The sequence below is a fragment of the Musa acuminata genome, chromosome BXJ3-3 (genome assembly GCF_036884655.1).
Source record: "Musa acuminata AAA Group cultivar baxijiao chromosome BXJ3-3, Cavendish_Baxijiao_AAA, whole genome shotgun sequence".
NCBI classification, from domain to species: Eukaryota; Viridiplantae; Streptophyta; class Magnoliopsida; order Zingiberales; family Musaceae; genus Musa; species Musa acuminata.
Window position 1 is genome coordinate 30,408,746 of NC_088351.1, and position 21,713 is coordinate 30,430,458.

Here is a 21,713-nt window from a genome sequence, read left to right on the forward strand (position 1 = left end):
ATTGGTAGCTTATGTACTCCATTTGACATGACATAAATCAATACTTTGCATTTTAAATTAATTTATAAATATATTAAGCACGTGTCAAAATATGCAAACACATTTAAAAAATAAAATATAATTTCCCATATATTTGAAAAAAAAAAGGAACAAAGTAATTGAGACCTATTTTCTTGCTAATAAATATTTATATTTTTTCTGCTCCATCTACCTTAAAAAAATAAAAGTAAAAATAAAAAGTTGCAAAATAGACTGTAGGGAAGAAAGGAATTAAATATTTTCCACTCTCATATTTATACAAATATTTTTTGACACTGACAATTGTCCTTTTTTTGTTTTGATTAATATTAAAATGTGTCTTAGTGGAGACTCCTGGAACAAAATATTTCATGGTTCTTTAGCCCATGCACCAACCAAATGTACAAACAACACAGGGGCATATATCATACATGGATGTGATGGGTCATTAGGAGTCTCTCCAATTCCACCTTCAATTGCAACCTTCCATTCTCCACTTCTCTTCCTTGAAGATTGTTCTAGACAACCATTGGAGTTTGATGGACTCAGATGCTTGTGGATGAAGCACACACTGGAGAGAGAAGAAAGAGAGACACATGGACAGGTGTAGAGGGAGAGGAGGAGATACCAAGTGTAATGATTGAGGTGGGCCACAGAGAAACTAGAAAATTGAGTGGGTCCCATCCAAGTGCAAGATGGAGCCTTTAGAGAAAAGGAAGAGCAATAATAATTGCCAAAATCTAATAAGTTGGAATAAGATGGAAAAGATGTGAGGGAAATGCATATATATATTCCAACATAGTGACATCAAAACATCACTTTCCTACTGGAATGAATCTATGTTTCTCTTTCCTCACCCTTCCTTGAACTCATCAATATTGAAGGTAGAGAAGAAAAGGATGCAGCTTAGTTTTATTTGAAACCTCTTATTTGAAAGAACAGGTGATATCAAATTCATAATGTTTTGATAAATAAATTTGGTACATTATAATTATATTAATATTTTAGATTAAAAAGGATTTGATAATTGAGAATGACATATTAGGTGTAAGATTTAGTGTGTCAGTATAACAAGTTTGTAATTATTTTGGATGAATATTATCATATAGTTCATGCACAACAGATAGAAAATACAAAATTTATGTGACAAATTTTCTTAATTATGATCAAAATAGGGTGAAAATTCATTATTGTATTGGAATCTGTTACAGTATCTTCAAAATGTTGATGATGAGCAAAATAGAGTTGTCTTCTTCCCTCTCTGTCTCCAATTTTTTGGTGCCAATCTCGAGGTTTGTTGTTTACTCTGTGTTGAAGCTACAAAATCATTCCTTTTTACTCTATTCTATTCCTAAGCACTCCCCCTTCCCCTTTGCTGCCATATTCTGCTACAATCTCCGTGATTCCTACATTAAAAAATGGTTTTTTTAATTGGTTTTCTTCTCATTGGTATCGTCATCTTTGTCCTTTCACACAAATCCCTTTTTTATCAGTTCGTTTGGTTCTATGGGTGCTGGGATGAATCGGATTCTGGTTTTGAGCTTTGCTTTCTCCCTTTGCAGGCCCTCATTAGCTCGCAGACTGAGGACTAGGGTTATCGGTGGTCGTCTCTGCAAATGCTTGATGGTGTAAGAGAGGGGTTGCCGGTTGTGTTGTGGTTGTGTTTGGTGGATGCTTGACGCCTCGGCGGTGGAGGCGGGAGGGATACCATAAAGGTCAGATCTTTGGGGCAATTTGATTCCGTCAGCCTCGGAATTTCTTGGATCTTGCGATCGTGTGTTCGAAAGGCCGCTGCTAATGACGGAAGTGGTCGATTTGGTTGCAAGAACTTGTTGATTATATTTAATTTGATTACAAAGGTTGGATCTTTAGCCGGAAAAGGCAGTTATTACCTGATCGCAATGACCCCGGAGGACTGTATGTGTTTGGTGAAGGAGAGGCAGCTGGAGAAGGAAGTGGATGAGAATGGAGGGCTCGGGCCTGCGCATGATGGCGATGAAGGTGAAAGGGTGGATGGAAGCAATCACCTGTTCTCGAGAGAAGTTCCCATTTTGACGGAGGAATCTCGAATCTCCAAAGATTACAATTGTCAGGATAAGAAGGTTGGAGCAAGGGAGGAATTGGTTCTTCGAAAGGACATGTGCAAGCAGGGGACGAAGGTCAGTAGGCGTGATCGGGTCGAACTGGGTTGCCGGTTTCAGCGGGCAGTGAGCTCTTGCGATTGGGAACTTGCATGGAACCTGCTTGTGCTGGCCAAGGCACAAGCTCTGAATGATGTGCTCTGCGTAGCGTTGGACTCTGTATGGTTCTTGACAACGCACGAAGAACTGGATGGCATTACTGGGTTGATCAAGAAGATTATTGGCGACGGTGCGAATGATTTCACCAGGGCAATCCTTAGGACGTCGTTCCTGGCTTCGTGTGTTTCTGCCTGTCAAAGCAAAATGATGAATTTGACGGATGCAGTGGGTGTCACGACCCAAAGGTAAGTTCCCTATCGATTCTGAGACCCATTCTTTCACACCAGGTCTCTTGATTCTGTAGGAGATATCTTAGGGTTCCTATATAGATAGTGAATGGTTTATATATTGGCTATTTTGAAGGTGAAAAAGAAATCAAACTTTGTTCCTATGAACTTGAGTTACTCTGTTGTTTCTATGTTAGGTTGCATGAGCGTCTGCAAGAATGTCAGGGAGACGAGGTTCTGAAGGTTGCAGCAAGTACCAAAGTTCAGAAATTTACAGAATGGGCTCTGAAATGCATCAGATTTCATTCTCATTATCAGGAGAACAGGGGACGAAGAAGAAGAAACCAGAGTACGATCGTCGAGGTCCAACTTCAGTTGTCAGCTTTCAAGACATTCTTGGAACTTGCTGGTGATCATCTTACAGGAAAAGATTTTACCGAGGCTTTTGATGCAGCATGTTTCCCTGTTGCTCTCTTCTCGAGCTCATTTGACCCTGGTTGGGCATCAGGAATCTCAGCAATTGCAGTCCAAGGGTTATTGGGGATGCTGGTAGAGGGTGGTGCAGACAATGTAAACCAATGCTTTCTGGAAGCTTCAAGATTTGGGAGTACCGAACTCGTGCGGATCTTGCTTCAGGTAATTAGTCTTCTTTTAGTTTATGTAATAGAACACACTTGTGTAGTATCTTTACTTTGTTCACTAGCTGACTATCATTTGCACCAACCAACATTGTTCTAATGTTAGTAGAAAGCGCTCGACACGAAGATCAAATGTAAAAACAATCACCTGCTATCATTTTGAAAGTTGATGTTGTTGGAGTATAAGTTGATACATTATTAGACTTTCTCATATATATAGAGTTAAGCTTTTAGATGAACTCTGCAGCAAATTCAACAAAGTTTCATATCTGGGCATTCAATTTTCAAGTCTTGAAGCCCCACAAAAATAAAAAATAAAAAAAAGATCTAGCCCCAACCACTTGAGGGGAATAATTTAACTTGCTACATCTACTAGTCTAGCGTTCAAATAATTTAACCTGCATTGGTGAGAGCCTCATGCAGTGGGCCGCCTAGTATTCACTGTTTGAAACTAATGCTAATGACAGGTCCTTCCAAATAGTTTGACCTCTTAAAATAATTGAACACCCAATCATTATTTTATCACTTTTATCAGTCGATCAATTGTTCAACTTCTAGGAAACTCTTTTTTTCTTCATCTAGTGTTTCACCAAATATGAGTTTTTCTATGGCACTCACTAGCCTTTACTTCTTGTTTTCATTTTAGCCCATATTTGGGAAGATCAAAAGCACCTGCAGTTGATTTTGTTGGGATCTCAGGTTTACTAGGATCAAGGAGATTCTTTCTTTTCTTCTGACTCAACATGTGATGTAAAATTGACAGCGACTTAAACGAATGGCAGACATCACAAAGACAAATTTTGGTTGATAACTCTATTGACCATGAAAGTGCTAACCATTTCACAGTGAATGAGGATGTCCTGCATGAATAGTCTGCTAATCACTTGCTTGAAACAATTTCTTTATGGGCCTGAAAACTTTTGGCCTTCTCTTTTACTTATTAAGATGCTTGCATTTGCTTTTTTTATTATTGTACTTGAATATTGAGATATCCTCTTTTTTTTTTTTTTGAATGTATGAATGTCATCAAACCAATGGTGTATCTCAATATATGTATATATAATCTGTTTAAGTAGTATGCCTTTCGTGAATCTCAAGCTTCGGTTCCATATCTCTACATACCAATTGTCATATGACAGCTTGGCAACATGTTCGTAAACATGGATTTAATGCTATCATCTTTATGGCCTCCTAAATATGCTATTCCTTATCCAGATTGCTCAGAGGAATAGCTTGGACATTGATGTTGATCTTGCACTTGTCTTTGCCTCTCACTACTGCAAAATCAGAACTATGGAGTGCTTGGTCGAAGAGGGAAATGCAGCCAACTTACTGGGTCCTCTGGTGCGAGCATCTGAGAGAGGGTGCATGCAGGTTGTCCAATGGTTTGTTAACCAGGGATGTGGAGACATGGATCTCTGCCTGGCCTTAATTGCTGCCACCTCTAGCAGCCAGTTAGGTGTTTCTGCTTATCTTCTCTCACAAATTCCACATCATGTCCTTGCTGCTGTTAGCATCGAGATTCTAAAGACGGTAAGCGAGAGAAGTCGAGGATCTCTCGATGGTGTTGCCTTTCTTCTCTGCAATGACTTCCTTGGTGACCCTACTGCAACATATGCTGTGGCTGACAGCATTGCAAGCTCCAATGATGAGGTTGTGGCACCCGAGTTGAGGGCTTTTTTGAAGGAGCACTGGTCTGAGGATGCATTTGCTGAAGGATTGAGCTCTGGTCAGGACCACTATGTAAATTTCATGAGGATTCTGCAAAGAGGCGGCTCACCCATCTGCCTAATGGACCTGCCACCACCGCTGGTGACTGCCATTGTATACAAGCCTCTGTATAGGGAGTGCACGGAAGCAGGTGGGAAATTGCTACCTCAAAAACTAAGAGGGAAGCTTGTGGAAGCAGCCAGTAGGCTTGGTGGCAGGCAGGTGGATAATGATAGCCCAGCAAAAGAGCTTTTGGCAATTCTGGAGCATCACCTGCCCCGCCATTTTCTGCCACTATGACAACTGCTCACTTGTACACACTCGTAAGGAACAGCAGATGAACTTTGCTTTAGCCCTTTGATCCACGGATTCCCTATGCCTTTTTTCCTGTGTCTTCGTGTTCAGAGTGCCGGAATAGTTACAGTGGGTGTCACAGACATCCTATGGTAAGTTCAACACAGTATATCTTGATCATCATCATGCGGGTATAACATCATGAGAATATCATTTTGTTCGGCAGCGTCATGTCCGTATCTGACACACATGGTGAGTTCACAGCTTCCACCCTTGATGACTTGAGAAAGTGCAGTTTCTTTAAAATTTGCCATCAGGCGTAGCCGAATAAGCTGTTCATAATAACAATTTAGAGGTTTTGTGTGTTTTTTTCTTGCTGCCTTGCTTTACTTTAAATAATTGCAATTAGTTTTGACCATCTTGTTTGCTTTGCAGGATTCTCTTCTGTTGGTAGATGTGATGTCATGCACTTGTAGCGGGTCACAAAGTAGCCTAATTCCCTCCTCATTGAATCACTACCACATCTTTCACTTTGTGCATATCTTATCCTCTCAATTTTTATGCCCGAGTGATGGGTACTTTCTTTCTGATTTACTTATGACAAGCATCATTACATCTAGAAGCTTGCATCGAAATGATCCCGCAAAAACTTCTTTCCTGTGTGCTATATCAGGCAATGCTGCTCCATGCTAAATGGATCATTTAGAGATCACCTTGTGCATCACCAGCTTCACTCGATAGGATGCAGTCACCGACCGTAGCAAGCATACTGATACCATATGAGATCAGCATATCAAATAGTCGATACCTTCAGAACATTTTCAAGGCTTTTGATGCCATATATTGGCTCTTTTTTATTGATTTCATCTTTTACTTAGCATAAGGTTTGATAGCTGAAAAAATGGTAATTGTTACTGGATGTTATAGAAGACTTACTGGCCTGATTTCAATAATCTAAACCAGTTCTGATTTATTTCTGTGGTTACAGCAGAGCCAATTGTTCTCTTTGTACTGCTACTGCTAGTTGCAGAAATTGAATCATGTTGGCAGTGAAGAGTATTAGTACTCAGGAAAACATGGACATATATAATCTATATGTGAATCATGAAGACCAACATCATCATAGTTTTGTCTTTAACATCTTTCTTGTAGAAGTCTTTCTTTATCCATCATATGTCTCCACTAGTTGATCAGTGAATATGTAAAGACCTATGCTACCTTAATGCATGTTGAAGGATACATGGAAAATTTGTGAAGGCAGAAAGGAATCTTGTATCTGCTTCAAAGGACAGCATATATGGTATCACTGTGAGGAACACACCACTTGTTCAACAAGGAAGAAAAGAACATCAAATCTAACAGGATAACTGTCTCTGAATTGCCAATGTAAATTTAGATAACATTCAATTGTGTTTCTTGATAAACTATGTTTGTAATTCGTCTCGTATTTACCACCACAACAACAACAACAAAAGATTATTAGAAAGATCCTTTTTTTAAGTTTGAATATATTCATTTGGAATCGGAGCTCTTCTATTTTCTACTTTATCTATCTTTTCTTTGGCTTCCGACTTATTTTCTCATTGAATTGAATGCTGGTACAAAAATATCTGATCGATTTTTTCGATCAAAATATATTTTGGTTTTTTCCTTTCAATCAATAAAGAATATTTTTTTGTGTGTATGAATCGATATTGTTACATTTGAATTCCTTCTCTACGCACAATTTCTTTGGATCAAAGAAAGAAATCTATACTCATCTTGTGCTATCTAAATGAAAGCTCACAGAATATTTACAAGTAGGAGGATGCCATCTTTCGTACGTCCGAAGGCATAAAAGCCAGGAAGACGAGCACCCCGAGAAGTCCAACAGGAAGTAGCAGCAGCAAGGAAGGCGGAGGCGGTAATGGCGGCAGAACCAGTGGCAGTATCAGCAGCGATGCAGTGAGGAAGAGGAGCAGCAGAAGTGATTCCACGGTGAAATAGGCAGCAAATGGAGGAGCTCCGAGTTCTGGTGCCTGCGGTAGACTTCTCCTATGGTCGATGTTGGAAGCCATTGCCGATCTGCTCCTCCTCGTTCTGCCGTCCATGAAACCACCACAGTGAGCTTGTTGTAGGTGAATCTGGTCGTCTGGAACTCCCGAATCTGAGCTCGGCAACTCGAACTACGTTTGCAGGACTTCAATCAGATCACCTGCTCACCAAAGAAATCAGCATTCTGTTACGGCACATAATCTTCTGCGAAAGGAAGAACAACTTCACAAAAGGAGAATCTAACATGAAACAAAGAAATCATTGCCATGCGAATACCTCACCTGGAATGGAGTTCCTTCTTGAGATCACAATCAACCGCAACACAGCAGAATAGAGAAGAGAGAGAGAGAGAGCAGACAATGTTGATCATGGCTGCAGCAGTCTTTATATGGGTTGGGGGGAAGTCTGAAGCGTGTCAACGTTGGAATTATGGGTTCAGATGCAGTGAATCCCATGTGTTCAGCGTGGAATTCTCATGCAGATTCGGCGGCGTTCTTTAGGAGGCGCGATGAGAAACGACAATCAAAAGATTCAGATTTTACATATGATAATATACGAAGAACGAATTATGTCGGATCAATTTTTTATGATATTGACTTCTCTCTTCTTAGTGATCTCAGCTCGCCTCCGCCTCCGCCTCTGTCAAAGTGAATGATGCTAGCGGAAGATGGGCACATCTGCTTTGAGGCAGGTTGGAAAGGGAGAGGAAAGTCCGAGGCAAAGATGGTGGGCTGAACGAGGAAGAAGAAGAAGCCGAAAACCATGAAAATGACCATCGAAAGCACTTTCCTCGCAAGTTCAGTGTAAAAACAGAGTCAGCAAGCAAGAAAAATACAACCACTCCACTTGACATTACTCTCCTCGAAAAGGTCAAATTCTGAAGCAATGGTGATGTGAGAGATTTCTACCACTCGGAAATCCTCAGCTTTCAATATCACAAATAAATTAATTGAGAAGAACAAAAATTGGTGATAACTGTCATATTTATTTGATCATTAAATCGAGTCAACTTGAATAGTCTGAATGTTTATCATATTATTTGATCATCAAATTGAGTCAACTTAAATAGTCTAAAAGATTCTTCCAGAAAAAACAAACATTATTATTTGGGATTGATAAGATATATTCTAGTATAGTCAGCACGGACGTAGAGTCTTGGGACTGAGATGGAACGTCACGTTGGATGTGCCATCTCAAACTCGAGATGACGGTTGTCCATTCCCGCACCATATGAAATCGTACTAAATAGGACCATACGGTAGAAGGTCGTTCTAGAAAGCTCGAAGCGGCACTGCGCGTTTACCGTTCCATGTAGGCCGATCCGCACTTATACAAAGGAACCTGATGACGAAGAAGTAAGCCACTCGCCAAGAGAAAAGACAACGCCCGGGGAACAAGGCTCAAACTCCACCTAAACCCGACAAAAGGCTCCCATCGAACGACAAGCTGCACGGAGGATCCTATGCATCAAAGGTTTGAGAGTTCATTAACAGGTATCAAAGACTACAGGTCAAAGGCATGTTCTTCGAGTCAAAAGCATGTTAATTGAATGCCATTACAACCACCGTCGTAATGCTACTAGCGGTCGATGTCCAAGCTTGTTCATCCACCATGAGTGAATTCTAGTTTGATTTCTTTGCAATCCAAGCAAGGAATGAGTCATCTTCTGATCCTTTGGATGCATTGAACCATCCAATTCTTTGACCACGGAGGAGAACCTCTTGTGATGCACTCTCTCGTATGAGCCGACACAATCACGTTGAGAACGTTGACAACCGACATCGCTATTACGTGTTGCAGGGCAAGACTTTTCATGTTCATGTACCTTTGTAGGAACAAATAGGTTAATTTCCATTGTTTGGATGATATATCTCTTTCCAAAATCCTTAAATCATCAATCTCTAGTTTTAATATTCCAAAATACCCCTTAGAAAAGCTGTCATTTTTTCAGCCCAAATCCAAAATTGTTTCTACAAACTGTTCATAATATTTCGTGAATTAGTTTTTATCCACAAAACACTGTATATTATTCTTAAAATACTATATAGTATTTTTTTTAAATATTATGTAGTATTTTATTTTAAAAACACTATACAATGTTTTTGATATCAGGATATTTTTAAAAAAAATTACTTTATCATAATTTTTTTTAATTTTTTTTTCATATTTTAGATTTTTTTTGGATGATATTTCTCTTTTCAAAATTCTTAAATCATCATTTTCTATTTTTAATATTCCAAAATACCCCTTAGAAAAGCTATCATTTTTTCGCCAATTATTTATAGTATTTTCGAAATTGATTTTTATCTATAAAATACTGTATAATATTCTTAAAATACTATATAGTAGTTTAAAAAAAATATTATATAGGATTTTATTTTAAAAACACTATACAATGTTTTTGATATCATGGTATACTTAAAAAGGTGATATTTTCCTCACTATTACTATTATAATTATATATAATTATACATGTCATTTTCAGATACATAGGTTATATTATGACATTATAATTTGGATATATATATATATATATATAGCGGTACTGACATATGTATTTTATTTGTCAGACCCTTTTAAATCGACTAAAAATTATTATAAAAAAAAATAAAGGAATCCAAATGCACGTAAATTTTTTTAATAAAAAATAAATGATAAAAATAAGATTTGAATCCAAAATTTTGTAATGATTTATTAAAATAATTGATAAGGGATCATTTGATCAGTCGATCGATAAACGATAAAAAAAATAATCTCTTATTGATCGTTATAAAAGATAAATGACAAAAATAATAGTAGCTCATTAGAGGTATCATTGTGCTGTGCACTCGTCCTCGCGGTGCTTGCTGGACCTCACAAGAGGTATCCTCTCTTCCAAGCTTTTTCCTACCTCTTGTAGTAGTCCTCTTCACGAGGGTGTGGACCTCGGATGTCGGGTGAATGCGACGGACGTCCAAAGTGGACTCCTCTCGCCGGAGCTGCCGTTGGCGTACGGCTTCCTCCCCCGCCGTCTCGCCTCTTCGTCCAGCGCTATTCGCTGTTCCAAAGGCCATGCACAGTAGTGTGTCACTCCCGTTTCTTAGATGGATGATTAGAAATGTTTCGATTGAATTAGAAAATCCTGAAAAGAAACCCAAATACAAACGAATGAATTCTTCAATGAATACGATCAAAAAGGTTGACACCATTATCATAATAAGTGGAAGAGTCGGAAAATTGAAGGAACCAAATATGAGAATAGAATTGGAATCTAAAACTCTCTCTCTCTCTCTCTCTCTCTCTCTCTAATTTTCTCTTGAAATTTCCAAAGCTAACTCATTTGGCTGAAGAAGAGGCCTTTCTTCGGTATGAATTTAGCTATTGCCTGTGTTAGTTCAACAAGAAGAGTAATTGTCTCGATGGCTTTGACATGTGTTCTTATCTATACGTACTTTACCATCGTTCTAAACGTGTTTCTCGGCTGCTTCCTTGAGACGAGAGGTGGCACATCACAAGTCATCTTATCCAATGGGAAAGCATCATTGGATAGGATGAATGCATCATGATCCCAATTCCAAGTCAACTTGTAGGTTTCTCACACCCGAGCTTGTCGATCGATCATGAATCAATCGTAATCCAATCCAACTCCTTTGCTCATCTCTAAACAAGGAAGAAAGGACTCGTCTTCTTCTATCTTTGATGCATTGAACCAAACATTTCTTTGGGCACGAAGGAGTAGTTCTTGTTGAACACCAACTCATGGAGTCAAAATTGGATTGCAGGGGTTGACATTTATGTTCTTCTTTTCATAATTATCATTATCATTGTTGTTGTTGTTACTATCATATTTTTCTAAAATATCATATTTGTTATTACATTTTTTGTGCGAATACATATATGCTATTCTTAACAGGTCATTTAAGTTAATGATACTTTTGATCAAAGATCTTAATTTGAGTGGGTTGGATCAAGTATTTCACATAGAGAAAAAAAAAACACAAAACAAAACATATTGTAATGAAGCATAACTGAATTGGGTTATGGAAGTGACTCATGTTGCATGTACTGATAACCTACTAATAAGCTTAAGTCTTATATTATATTGATATCTAATTTGATATATAATTGTCACGATCGAAGCTAAATAGATTCACTAATCCATAAATTTCATTTTAATATAAGAATTTGATATCGGTGCATATGAGACGTAACCTAATAGTAACTCTAACAAGTGATTCCATCCGTACATAATCTTTTTTTACTCAAAACTCTCTCATCCTATCATAATACTATATCGATTTTGCTACTAAATGTTACAACGTAGCCACGTAGACAAATTGATTTATCAACTTCATTTTAATTTTAAATTATTTATTAAGATATTTAAGCTGAAATTGATATTAGTATACTTAACGGATCATTATAAGTCAATCTTAGTCTTATCTACTTTCAAAACTAATCAAAGTGCTATAATAATAATTATATTTCAAAGATTATAGCAAAGTGAACTTATTTCTAAAACATCAAAAAAAAAAATTAATGGAGCTTACATAATAGACTTTTGACATTTGATTAGTATAGTTCTAAATCCACTTGCATTTCTTTCTTATTTATTTTCTGTGAAATGTATTTTAGTAAATTGAACCAAAACTCTGCAACAAACAATTTAAATAAAAATTGTGCACAAGAATAGAGTATTTTTGCTTTCTCATTTTAATGAATAATATATTGAGAAAAAGGGAAACATGCGAAAGAGAAATTGAAGCTGTAACACTAAATCAAGGTATTATTTTGATTTAGTAGTCATGTGTCGATTGTGGATCATATAACAACTGACTTAGTTAAATAAAACTACGATCATGTTCATCAAATTCATCTTGTGATGTTTTTAATTAGTTGAGTGTCGCGTTAATATAATGTGATATCGACTTAATATAAAAAATATATCTCGAAGAAAAATGATATCGTTTGATAAGCTCCATAATTAACTTTTATTAGTGAAAATTCTTTTAGACATGAGAAATTGAACATTCTATAAAGCATTAGGAAAGACTCATCCTTATATATTCATTGGTACTAAATATGATTTTATAAGAATTAAAATCTTAAAAATACTAAACTCAAGCTATAGTGTATTTATTTGTATATAAAATTAATACTTTTATCAAGTATAACAAGATTATCATAAAAAACTTATATTTATGACTAGTTTTGTGATATAAACTAAAATAATTAATTGTAAATCTAATTACATCCCTCCGGTTTATCATTTGATTTGTTTGCAAAAAAAAAAAAAATCAAACACCATAATTTTTATTTATTTTTCAAGACCTCAAACAAAAAATATATATTTTTCACTAAATCAAACAAAATCATATGTTTCTGTTTGATTTAATATAGCATCAATACCACCATAATGGATTCCCTATTGTACTTTGTATGTGCACCAATCATCACCTTGGTTTAGTTTGGTAAACAATTATATACAAATATATTCATCTCTAAAGTAAATGATTTTAATATTTATCCTTTTAAATTTAACACATATTTTCCTTAAAACCTAAGTACTTTACATATATGCCCTCGCGGTTAATCTTCATTGTAGAATAGAAAATTCTAAATTTTATTAAATTTTATTTAACCTTTAGAAACCTCTATTATGATTAGAAGTAATTTATGACCAATAGTTTGCATGAGTTAGCTATTGATATGATGTTTGGATGGACATACACTATAATAGAATTTGTAGAGGTACATATGTCATTTGGAACATGTGGAAGGATAGATATGTAAAAGTACCTCAGACATTCTTAGATAAGTTTGATCCCATAATCTCCCCTCAAATCATGCGCCAATCACCCCACAAGATAATCAACCAATCATTTTATGCCACGCAAGCGAATATAGACCCTGTAGCAGGCAGTGGCTCCCTCGTAATAACAGAAAAAGCACGTCCCCTTTATTCGAACCTGACCAGTTTCGTCGACGCTTCGAGGCGGCCTATAAATACCACCGCCCATCTGAGCTTTTTTCTCTTGAGAATTTTACCTCTCCGCCCGAAGGGGCTCTTCCAAACCCTAATGGCCCAAGAAATCATGGACCAAACCCTAGAGGCCATCGAGAGTTGCCGATCGCCGCCGGATTCCTCCACCCCATCCCCATCCCCATCCCTCTCCCGTGCCCTCTCGTCCAGCCGCCTCAACGCACGGGCTGCCGAGTTTGTCCCCCGCGGCGCGCAGCCCCCTGCCCCTGCCACTGCCCCTGCCCCTGCCCCGGCGCCGATCCACCACGGCCACGCTCCCGCGGCGCATCCGGTGATGCACGTCTTCCACCAGCCGCAGCCAATATCGGCGTACTTCGGTCCAGGGCCTGGTTCGTTTGAGTACTACGGTGGTGGGGCTGCTGGCGGGTTTGGAGAGCACGAGGGAGGAGGGCAATCGAGTGTTGATCCGGATCCAAGCTATGCGGCTAGGGATGGTCTCTCGGATGAAGTTGTCCAGAAGATCATTAAGCAGGTCTGTGCTTTTTTCACTCAAATTGCGACATTAATTTCCTAGTGAGGTACTCGATAAAATTCAAATGATTTTTGGGTGGTGGAATGTGAGTTCCTTTGTCGGAACTGTAGAAGATGAACTGATCCGTCAGCTGAAGCTTCGTTAATAGTGCATTATCTTTAAATTATATTGTGGAATGTGGCCCATGATATGACTGAAAAACGAAACAAAGACTGAGTGGGGTATGTTATTATATCTGCAGGTGAACCTTGCGATTGATGTTCTCCGGAACATAGAAATATGAAAATTGATTATTGTCTTATAGATACATGTTGTTGGCTGAGGACGAGAAGGGATATTGATGTAGGAATTAAGGTGATGAATCGCTAGAAGGCTCACCTCTTTTAAACATGGTTATAAAATTTGCTTGATACTGGTTTTGATAATCTATCATATCAGCGTGGTAGCAGTGTACCATGCGGTTTACTATGCTGTTCAATATTAGTCTAATAAAATAATAATGATTGACAACTTAGATTACACAATGATTCTGTCTTTTCTTTTTTGAACTCCCAGTGTGACATATCATGTTTAGTTCTATATCAGATGTGGAAGGTCAATCGAGTTCGTTTATATGGCCATAGCAAGCCTAGTGGTTCAGACATATCAAGCTATATGGGCTAGTTATCTTATTGTGTCAAGTCATAACAAATGATGTCAGAACAAATTTATTATTGGGCATGGTGACGAGTCTTAAGGGAGAGTTATATGTGGATGAGGCTGGAGCACATTACAGTGTGGAGCCACTTCTGTATGGCTTCACATGCAGTGTACTGGTGTTTGAATCTGGATTATGATTTTGGTCTTGATGAGGGTGTCAAACCTTAAGTGGAAGAGATTATGATATTCCATGTTTAATTGCATCTATTTATTTGGTTTATAAAGTTAGAGTAGGTCTACTACCATTAACTTGTGCTAAGTATTTTGGGATAGTGGTTTGGTTCTATCAATGGGTTAGTTATACTATAGGATCAGACTAGGACATTCATCTCACATTGTTCATTTGGATAGATAGTGTGCTTGCACAAACACATTAATTCTGCACCTTATAACTCTTTTCATGCTGGATTTTGTCATGTGACAATGATTGACATTTAAAAGTGAATCTGCTTTGCTTGTCTCCGATGTTCTTAACGCAACAAGATTAATAATCACACTTGGTTGGACCTTGTTTTGTACAAAATGAAAGTTAAATGACATTGCTTTAAGATAATTTATGTTGTCTTTTAAGGTAGTTGATATTTCATTGGACAATCCCCTTCTTCCTGCTTATGAATTTCTGATTTTCGAATGATGGTATGTATGCAAAGAATCTCAGTATTGTTAAGTGATTATAATTTTAAAATGTAAATTATAATCTAAAGACACTATTGTCTTAAATCTTTAACTCTCAAGTATATTGTTGTACAGATAAAGGTTCTGGAGATAGAATTTACTATTTGAGTTTATCATGCTGTATTTATAGAGATTGTTCTCCATGACTGTCGGATGGCTGGCTAATTACTTGACAGACATGGTCCTGGAATTTTCTAAAAGCCATCTGAGCCTTGGCATCCTTTCCAATGAATGAGTCCAAACAGCACCTCATTTGGTCATGGTTAATCCAGAAGGGCTTATTACAGCAGTGTCTCATGTATTTTGCATACTGATGTGGGATATACTGCCCTTTATACCATCTGTATATCACATCATAAACTGGGAACACATTCTAGTAAGTTGACTGCAAAGATTTTAAGTGAAAATAAGTCGATCAATTGCCATTAAGGGCTGTGATTTTGGATGTGCCTTTATTTGTGTAAAAAATAATTTAATAAAAAGAATTATCAGATGCTAAATAAGATTGTTATGTGTGGTAGATAGGTAGTGGTTTTTAACTCTTATAACAAAAATCTTGACCTGTTGGATCTCCATGTCCTTCCTCAGATAGGAAATCCATTACACTCTCTGATTTATTATAATAAAAGGAGAATGTTGTCATATGAAAGAGTTGAAATAAGTAAAACAGTTATTTTTAAGAGAGCAACGATGATGAAGCAATGATATTTTGTAGAAAGGTTGGGAAGAAAAACATTGGATAAATGGGAAGGGTGAGCATAGGAGAGTGGAATGTGTTAACTCAGATGTTATTTAACCATAAATTCCAGAGACTGCTGTTGGGAAGGACGAATACATTGAATAGATAGAGTCCGATTCAGGGTCCAACTTGTATATATTGCTTTTTTCCAGGTTCGTGCTGTGTACACTGTATTTGTCTGTAATGCATCAAAATTACGATATGTTGTACAATTTTGTTTTTATTTTATTTTATTTTATTCTTTTGGGTTGGTGAGGGGCATTGAGGATTTATAATTTCTAATATTGTATTATGATACCATCGCCTGATTACATTTGCTTATTAGAAGAGCATAGTCTTACAAAGTTGATTGACACTTTATGATTGTCCAAATTTCAGATAATCATGATATCCATGGAGTGTTTGAGTTGAACTAGATGACAATGGATTTTTGTCTGCTGTTGCAATAAATTTTATTGTTTATTTCTTGCTATTTTCACAAAATTATGCCTTTCCAGTCAATTTCATACATTGTCTTACACTCTATTATCTGATCTAACTCTTCTTTTTCTTTTTATTTTCGAAACCTACAATTTTATTATGGACAGGTTGAGTATTATTTCAGTGATGCAAATCTTGCTACAACTGAACATTTGATGAGATTTATTACCAAAGATCCTGATGGGTTCGGTAAATATTCTCTTGTTGGCCATTCAAGCTTGTTATTTTTAGTTGACTTTTATTATGATCTAATGTTAAGACTTTCATATTTTTATTTTTTTCTCAATAAGGAACATGTCTTGTTTAAAGATGCTGGTCCTAACAATGCTAATCATGGAAGTAGAATGTGAGGATGAGTGACTAAGATGCAATATGGACTTGAGTTTCAATGAGTCATGCATATCCATGAGCAATATATGCTTTAAACAGCATTGTAGTTGGCTAAAATCCTGGGATTTTAAGGTTTCAACTTGGCTGGGTTGGTTGAAGGTCAACCATTATTGTAACTAATCCAGTGCAATGTGGGTTGCTGAGACTTGCTTGATGTGAGACCAACCCGAGTCGCAGTTCTAATGTTGATTAATTAAATAGCTGCTGTAAGAGAATGTTCGGAGTTTTTTCTTTGTTGGACAGAGTTTTCGGTTTGGGTGAATCGTATAATATCTGCCTGCACAGAGATCTATTGGCTTGAAGGTGTATTCTGTACTTGCAGAATATTAAGTTCAACTGGCGGTCTCCTAGACATCTAAGGAGGGGTTTGCAAATGTAGCACATTAAAACTTTAAATTATAGTTGCAAAATATTAAGTTCAAGTCAAATCCTGGACAATTGTCGGTTGCAAAATGAGCAACCTTACCGGTGTACCAGGGCTCACCCTCTTTCAACATAAATGGATCCTTTTAATAGTTACTATAATATTTTAAAATTAAGAGAGTAATTGATGGCTGTTCAATTTCTCATCTACTTCCTCTAGGTGTTAAATATTTCTTACTATAGTATTCTAGAGTCTTTATTAAATTGTGCTTGCAAGTTGCAACTTAATGGGTCCTATTAAGAAGTTGCTATAATGTCTCATATGGCATTGTTAAATAGCATTGACCGAACTAACATTTTTATTGCTGAAAAATGATGGATAATTATGTGTTGGTGAATGATGAATGCTTAGTCACCTAGAAAGGCATAATTTGTGTGTCAACATTATAATTATTGGTTAGATTACTGTATTTTGGAATCAATTGCTCATTTATTAAATTGGACAAAAAATATTGTTTTTTTTAAATAGTAAAGCTGCAGTTCTGCAAGTAGCACTTTTTTTTTGAGGATCTCTTTTTATTATCAGATGATCAGAAATTGAACGATCCAGAAGTTAGAAAAATTGTCCAAATAGTGATTGTCTGATTATTTAATTTAATCCTTTTCTTCTGTGCAGTACCAATATCGGTTGTTGCAGCTTTTAAGAAGATTAAGGCCTTAGTCCACAACAACTTCCAGCTTGCTGTGGCGCTTCGTACATCAACAAAACTTGTGAGTACTTCTAACATGCTTGTTTAACGCACACCATTTATAATGATTTCGTGTCGAACCTGTCTATGCTTCTATAGCTCTTTGAAGTCATATATATACTTGGACTAGGGTATAGTTGTACTGCATGATTCAGCCTTATATATCTGCCCTGATTATAGATGTCATATATACGGTATTATTTGTCCCAATTATAATTCTCAAACCACCACTAACACCGTGATTGTCACCACCGCCATAGATGCCAACCATTGGTCAATAACATTATCGATGCCATCACTATCATCACCACTGGTGGTCATGGTTGGCCATGGTCACCAAGGCTCTAAATGATTGGTCCCAATTATAATTCTCAAACCACCACTAACACCATGATTGTCACCACCATCATAGATGCCAACCATAAGTCAATAACATTATCGATGCCATCACTATCATCACCACTAGTGGTCATGGTTGGCCATGGTCACCAAGGTTCTAAATGATTGGTCAAACTGGAACGTATAAGCTGATGTTTATGGCTTCCGCTGAGTATTGGCAGTGCAACATATAACTTGATTCAGGTATAATGTTTTTTTATTTTAAATTTTTTTTATTTTATTATTTTATTCAATGATATTGAGTATACATCGGTATCATAGTCACTGTCACCACCACCACTGCCATTATCGCTACCACCACAATCACCTATTATTGTCGCTGGCATTACTGCAAGTGGCATTTGTTAATGAGTAGGTTTTCTGAAGATTTATTCCACTAGAAAAGAACTCTAAAGCTTAGATATCTAATGTGACCAAATGTATTCACAAATATGAAGAACTATTGATTTTTTCTTTCAAAATTCCTCTCCCAGAAAGGAGACTTAATACCAAACATGCCCTGAGTATGCCTGATTTGAGTCAAAATTACAGGTTGTGAGTGATGATGGGAAGAAAGTTAGGCGCCAACAGCCTTTTACCGAATCAGACTTGGAAGAGTTGCAGGTGAGATTCAGTCAGTTCTGTATTGAGGTATTTTGTGATTTTGTGTGGTTTAATTGTGATCACAATCAATCTTGTTTCTCTTTTAGTCCCGCATTGTCGTGGCCGAAAATCTGCCTGAGGATCATTGTTACCAGAATCTTATGAAGATTTTCTCAGTTGTTGGCAGGTAGAGTATCTGATAGTTTGTAAATGCTATACGGAGTTTCCTACTAAATAACTTGAATAATGTTCTGTAGTGTAAAGACAATTCGCACATGCTATCCTCAGCCCTCCAATGGAACAGGTGCTGCAACTAATAGACCAACAAAACTAGAAATGCTTTTCGGTAACAGAGTATGTATCCGTTTCTGTTGTTCTCATTGTGTAATTGATAAACACATTTTTAATGTGACTCGGCTTGCTTATTTGGTATTGGTACTTGCACATGGTTTATCTTTAGCTCTCTATGCTTTACATTATTTTTAATTTCAAAAAATTTTCCCTGGATTTCTCTGCCAACGTTTTTATAGTAAGTAAAATCATTCTGTAACTAGAATCTTACCAATATAATGTCTCTGAAAAATGAGAAACGTATCTTTTTCATGATCCTGCTGTTAAAAGGCAAATGATGCTCATATTTATTGAACCATGGTGCTTGATGAAACAAATTGTGTTGTTGGACTGTGAGTAGCTTGTTAAATTTTCTTGTTCATCACATGGACATGTGGGAATTAAGGTATAAAATCTTTATTCGATGATATTTTGAGATGTGGTTTAATTATTTCTTTGTAGTTGCATGCATTTGTGGAGTATGAGACTGTTGAAGATGCTGAAAAAGCAGTAAGTTTGATGAAATCAATTTAGCACATTTTTTAAACTGCAATCCTCTGAGTATGTTGTTCTTTTGGCATGCAGGTTGCAGAACTCAATGATGAAAAGAACTGGAGGAGTGGTCTTAGAGTTCGATTGTTTCCTAAATTTTTGGTAAATTTAATAATCTTTTCTTTCACACTTTCCTCACACTGGCTTTCCTACTCAGACATAAAACTTTACCCTTGTAAAGTAACTTGGTCTTCATCATTTTCCAAATTACCTTAGCCAGCGGGTTGGTTTTGTGTATGCAATGCTTTATACCTCTTGGATGTCTCGTTTGTGTGCATGCACTTGCAAGAGTTTTAGAAACTATTGGTGGTGTGAGCGATAAGTGAGAGGAATATGAGAGGTAACAGGTAGAACTTTTAAACTGCATTTTTGTTTTTAGGTAAACATTTTGCAGACTCATTGAAGAGAACTTTGTTACAGTGACATATACACAATCTTAATGTAACTGTTTAATACAGCATGAGATTGGAAATTAGTAATTCTGCTGATTTAGTCTGTATATGGCCATGAAGAGGATTTTCTGTAATGTACTAGACTTATAGAGGAAAATTTCTTACTTTTTGTAGGTTCTTGCTAACTTTGCAAATTTAGGTTGGATTTGAAGATTCAATAAAAAAATTGTTTTATTTATTTATATCTATTTTAAAGCTTTTAACTTCAGTCACCGGTGGTCACGTTTTGAAATTTATTCACACTTAGCTTAGCTTAGCTTGGTCAAATCTTACATGAGATTTGGGTTTCTAGAAATAATGTCTCTTTGACCAAACACTTCTGATTCTTTATTTGTTAGATCTTATCTAGTTACTTTGCAAAGAGGAATACTGACCTGGAATTACAGTCTTCACCTGTATTATTTGAAATTTCTGTTAATGTTCTTGCATGAGTTATTAATCTTTTCATGTTGTAAGTGGTGACTCTGATATCTGCATCTTCAATCCAGACAAAACATGGGCAGGGTCGAGGGAGAAAAGGGTCTGAAACTGATTTCACTGGAGAGGAGGATGTCTCCACATCCAACCAGTCAAATGAGAAGCAGGTTGAGGATGTCTATCACCTATCTGAAGTGTCACATGAGCATGAGGTAATAATTCTTGCACCATGTTGTTCTTGGTTTTTATCTGAAGTATCCATGTTTCCTGGTTCTCTCTCTCTCTCTCTCTCTCTCACACACACACACACACACACCTGCATGCGCGGGCACGACTTCTGGTTAAAGTTTATCTATGAGTTATTTTTGGTCTACCTTAGTACTCTCTCTCCCCTATAGTACAAATAAAGCCATGTTTTCGGTCAAGATTAGAGTTCTGCTGCAGTTCAAAATCTCAATATTACTCCAATGTCCTTTTTTCTAAGGCAGCTCAGATGTGTTCCCTTGAACAGAGCGGGGAGAGCTTCAGTGACAAGGATGGAGCACTAAGGCGGGGGAGAGGTCGCGGCCGTGGAGGGCGAGGACGAGGCCGTGGCCAGCATCACAGCAACAACCGTGGTGGAGGTCTAGCATTCGGCACTCCACCTTCCACCCATCTGAACCATCCCGAGCGTGACCAGTCTGTCTTAGCTACCAAGCAGCCTCCTGGTCCTCGCATGCCAGACGGCACAAGAGGATTCACCATGGGTCGGGGGAAACCAGTAGCCCCAGCAGGTGCGATCTAAAGACCTTTCTATTAGTGTGTTCGTTCTTTGTATTTGTTCTCGATGTGTATGTTAATAGTCGTCCTCGTGAGCCAATTTGCTGTGTTTGGTGTTAGTGTTGTTTCTGGATACACGTATGTCCAGTTATATTAGAGGGCGGTTTGGACCTGCTTTTGGGGCTCCTTTCCGGGTCTCAACTCTTCTCCACTTTGGACAGTCTGGTGTCAAGAAAGGAAAACACTATAGTAAAAGACAAATCTTGCTATATTCTAATAAAGCTTCACGAGTCAATAGGTATTGAACTTATAATATATCAAATCACAGAAAATTCGAATTATGGCTTGAAATCGATTTACATGTATTTAGTTTGGATGCTTACTCTTGTATCTTAACTCGTTTCAAAACCGATTTGAGGAATCTTGTGCTCGCTCCGTCTAAACTGGCCAAACCGATCTTATTATTTGAGAA

The 21,713-nt window shown here is 37.2% G+C and overlaps 2 protein-coding genes across 7 annotated transcripts; both read left to right on the forward strand.

Annotated features, from left to right (window-relative positions):
- The first annotated feature begins 827 nt into the window (after positions 1–827).
- LOC135632408 (ankyrin repeat protein SKIP35-like) lies at positions 828–6,104 on the forward strand. 5 transcript variants are annotated; one of them, XR_010494698.1, is made up of 5 exons: positions 828–960; positions 1,581–2,503; positions 2,683–3,121; positions 4,339–5,379; positions 5,563–6,104. XR_010494698.1 is itself a non-coding variant. In XM_065140966.1 (4 exons), the coding sequence occupies exons 2-4, from the start codon at positions 1,920–1,922 to the stop codon at positions 5,131–5,133; spliced, it is 1,818 nt and encodes a 605-aa protein (XP_064997038.1). In that variant the 5' UTR covers positions 1,319–1,467; positions 1,581–1,919; the 3' UTR covers positions 5,134–6,104. The 5 variants fall into 5 exon arrangements, 1 of the variants encoding a protein (XP_064997038.1); XR_010494699.1 differs by lacking the exon at positions 828–960 and adding an exon at positions 1,160–1,310; XR_010494696.1 differs by lacking the exon at positions 828–960 and adding an exon at positions 1,319–1,467.
- A 7,058-nt stretch (positions 6,105–13,162) lies between these two features.
- LOC135633905 (la-related protein 6B-like) lies at positions 13,163–21,522 on the forward strand. 2 transcript variants are annotated; one of them, XM_065143895.1, is made up of 10 exons: positions 13,163–13,655; positions 16,356–16,437; positions 17,678–17,772; positions 18,681–18,752; positions 18,839–18,918; positions 18,989–19,085; positions 19,524–19,571; positions 19,647–19,715; positions 20,554–20,694; positions 20,976–21,522. In XM_065143895.1, exons 1-10 carry the CDS (start codon positions 13,221–13,223, stop codon positions 21,264–21,266), a joined length of 1,410 nt encoding a protein of 469 aa, XP_064999967.1. In that variant the 5' UTR covers positions 13,163–13,220; the 3' UTR covers positions 21,267–21,522. The 2 variants fall into 2 exon arrangements, with proteins under 2 accessions (XP_064999967.1, XP_064999969.1); XM_065143897.1 differs by having other exon boundaries at positions 13,164–13,655; positions 20,994–21,522.
- Positions 21,523–21,713: the final 191 nt, after the last annotated feature.

Excerpts from the sequence above, each read along its gene's own strand:
- LOC135632408 (XM_065140966.1), top strand. The coding sequence starts at position 1,920 with ATGACCCCGGAGGACTGTATGTGTTTGGTGAAGGAGAGGCAGCTGGAG. Across the intron at positions 2,504-2,682 it reads GTGGGTGTCACGACCCAAAG|GTTGCATGAGCGTCTGCAAG; the intron begins GTAAGTTCCCTA and ends TTTCTATGTTAG. Across the intron at positions 3,122-4,338 it reads TCGTGCGGATCTTGCTTCAG|ATTGCTCAGAGGAATAGCTT; the intron begins GTAATTAGTCTT and ends TTCCTTATCCAG.
- LOC135633905 (XM_065143895.1), top strand. The coding sequence starts at position 13,221 with ATGGCCCAAGAAATCATGGACCAAACCCTAGAGGCCATCGAGAGTTGC. Across the intron at positions 13,656-16,355 it reads TCCAGAAGATCATTAAGCAG|GTTGAGTATTATTTCAGTGA; the intron begins GTCTGTGCTTTT and ends TATTATGGACAG. Across the intron at positions 16,438-17,677 it reads CAAAGATCCTGATGGGTTCG|TACCAATATCGGTTGTTGCA; the intron begins GTAAATATTCTC and ends TCTTCTGTGCAG.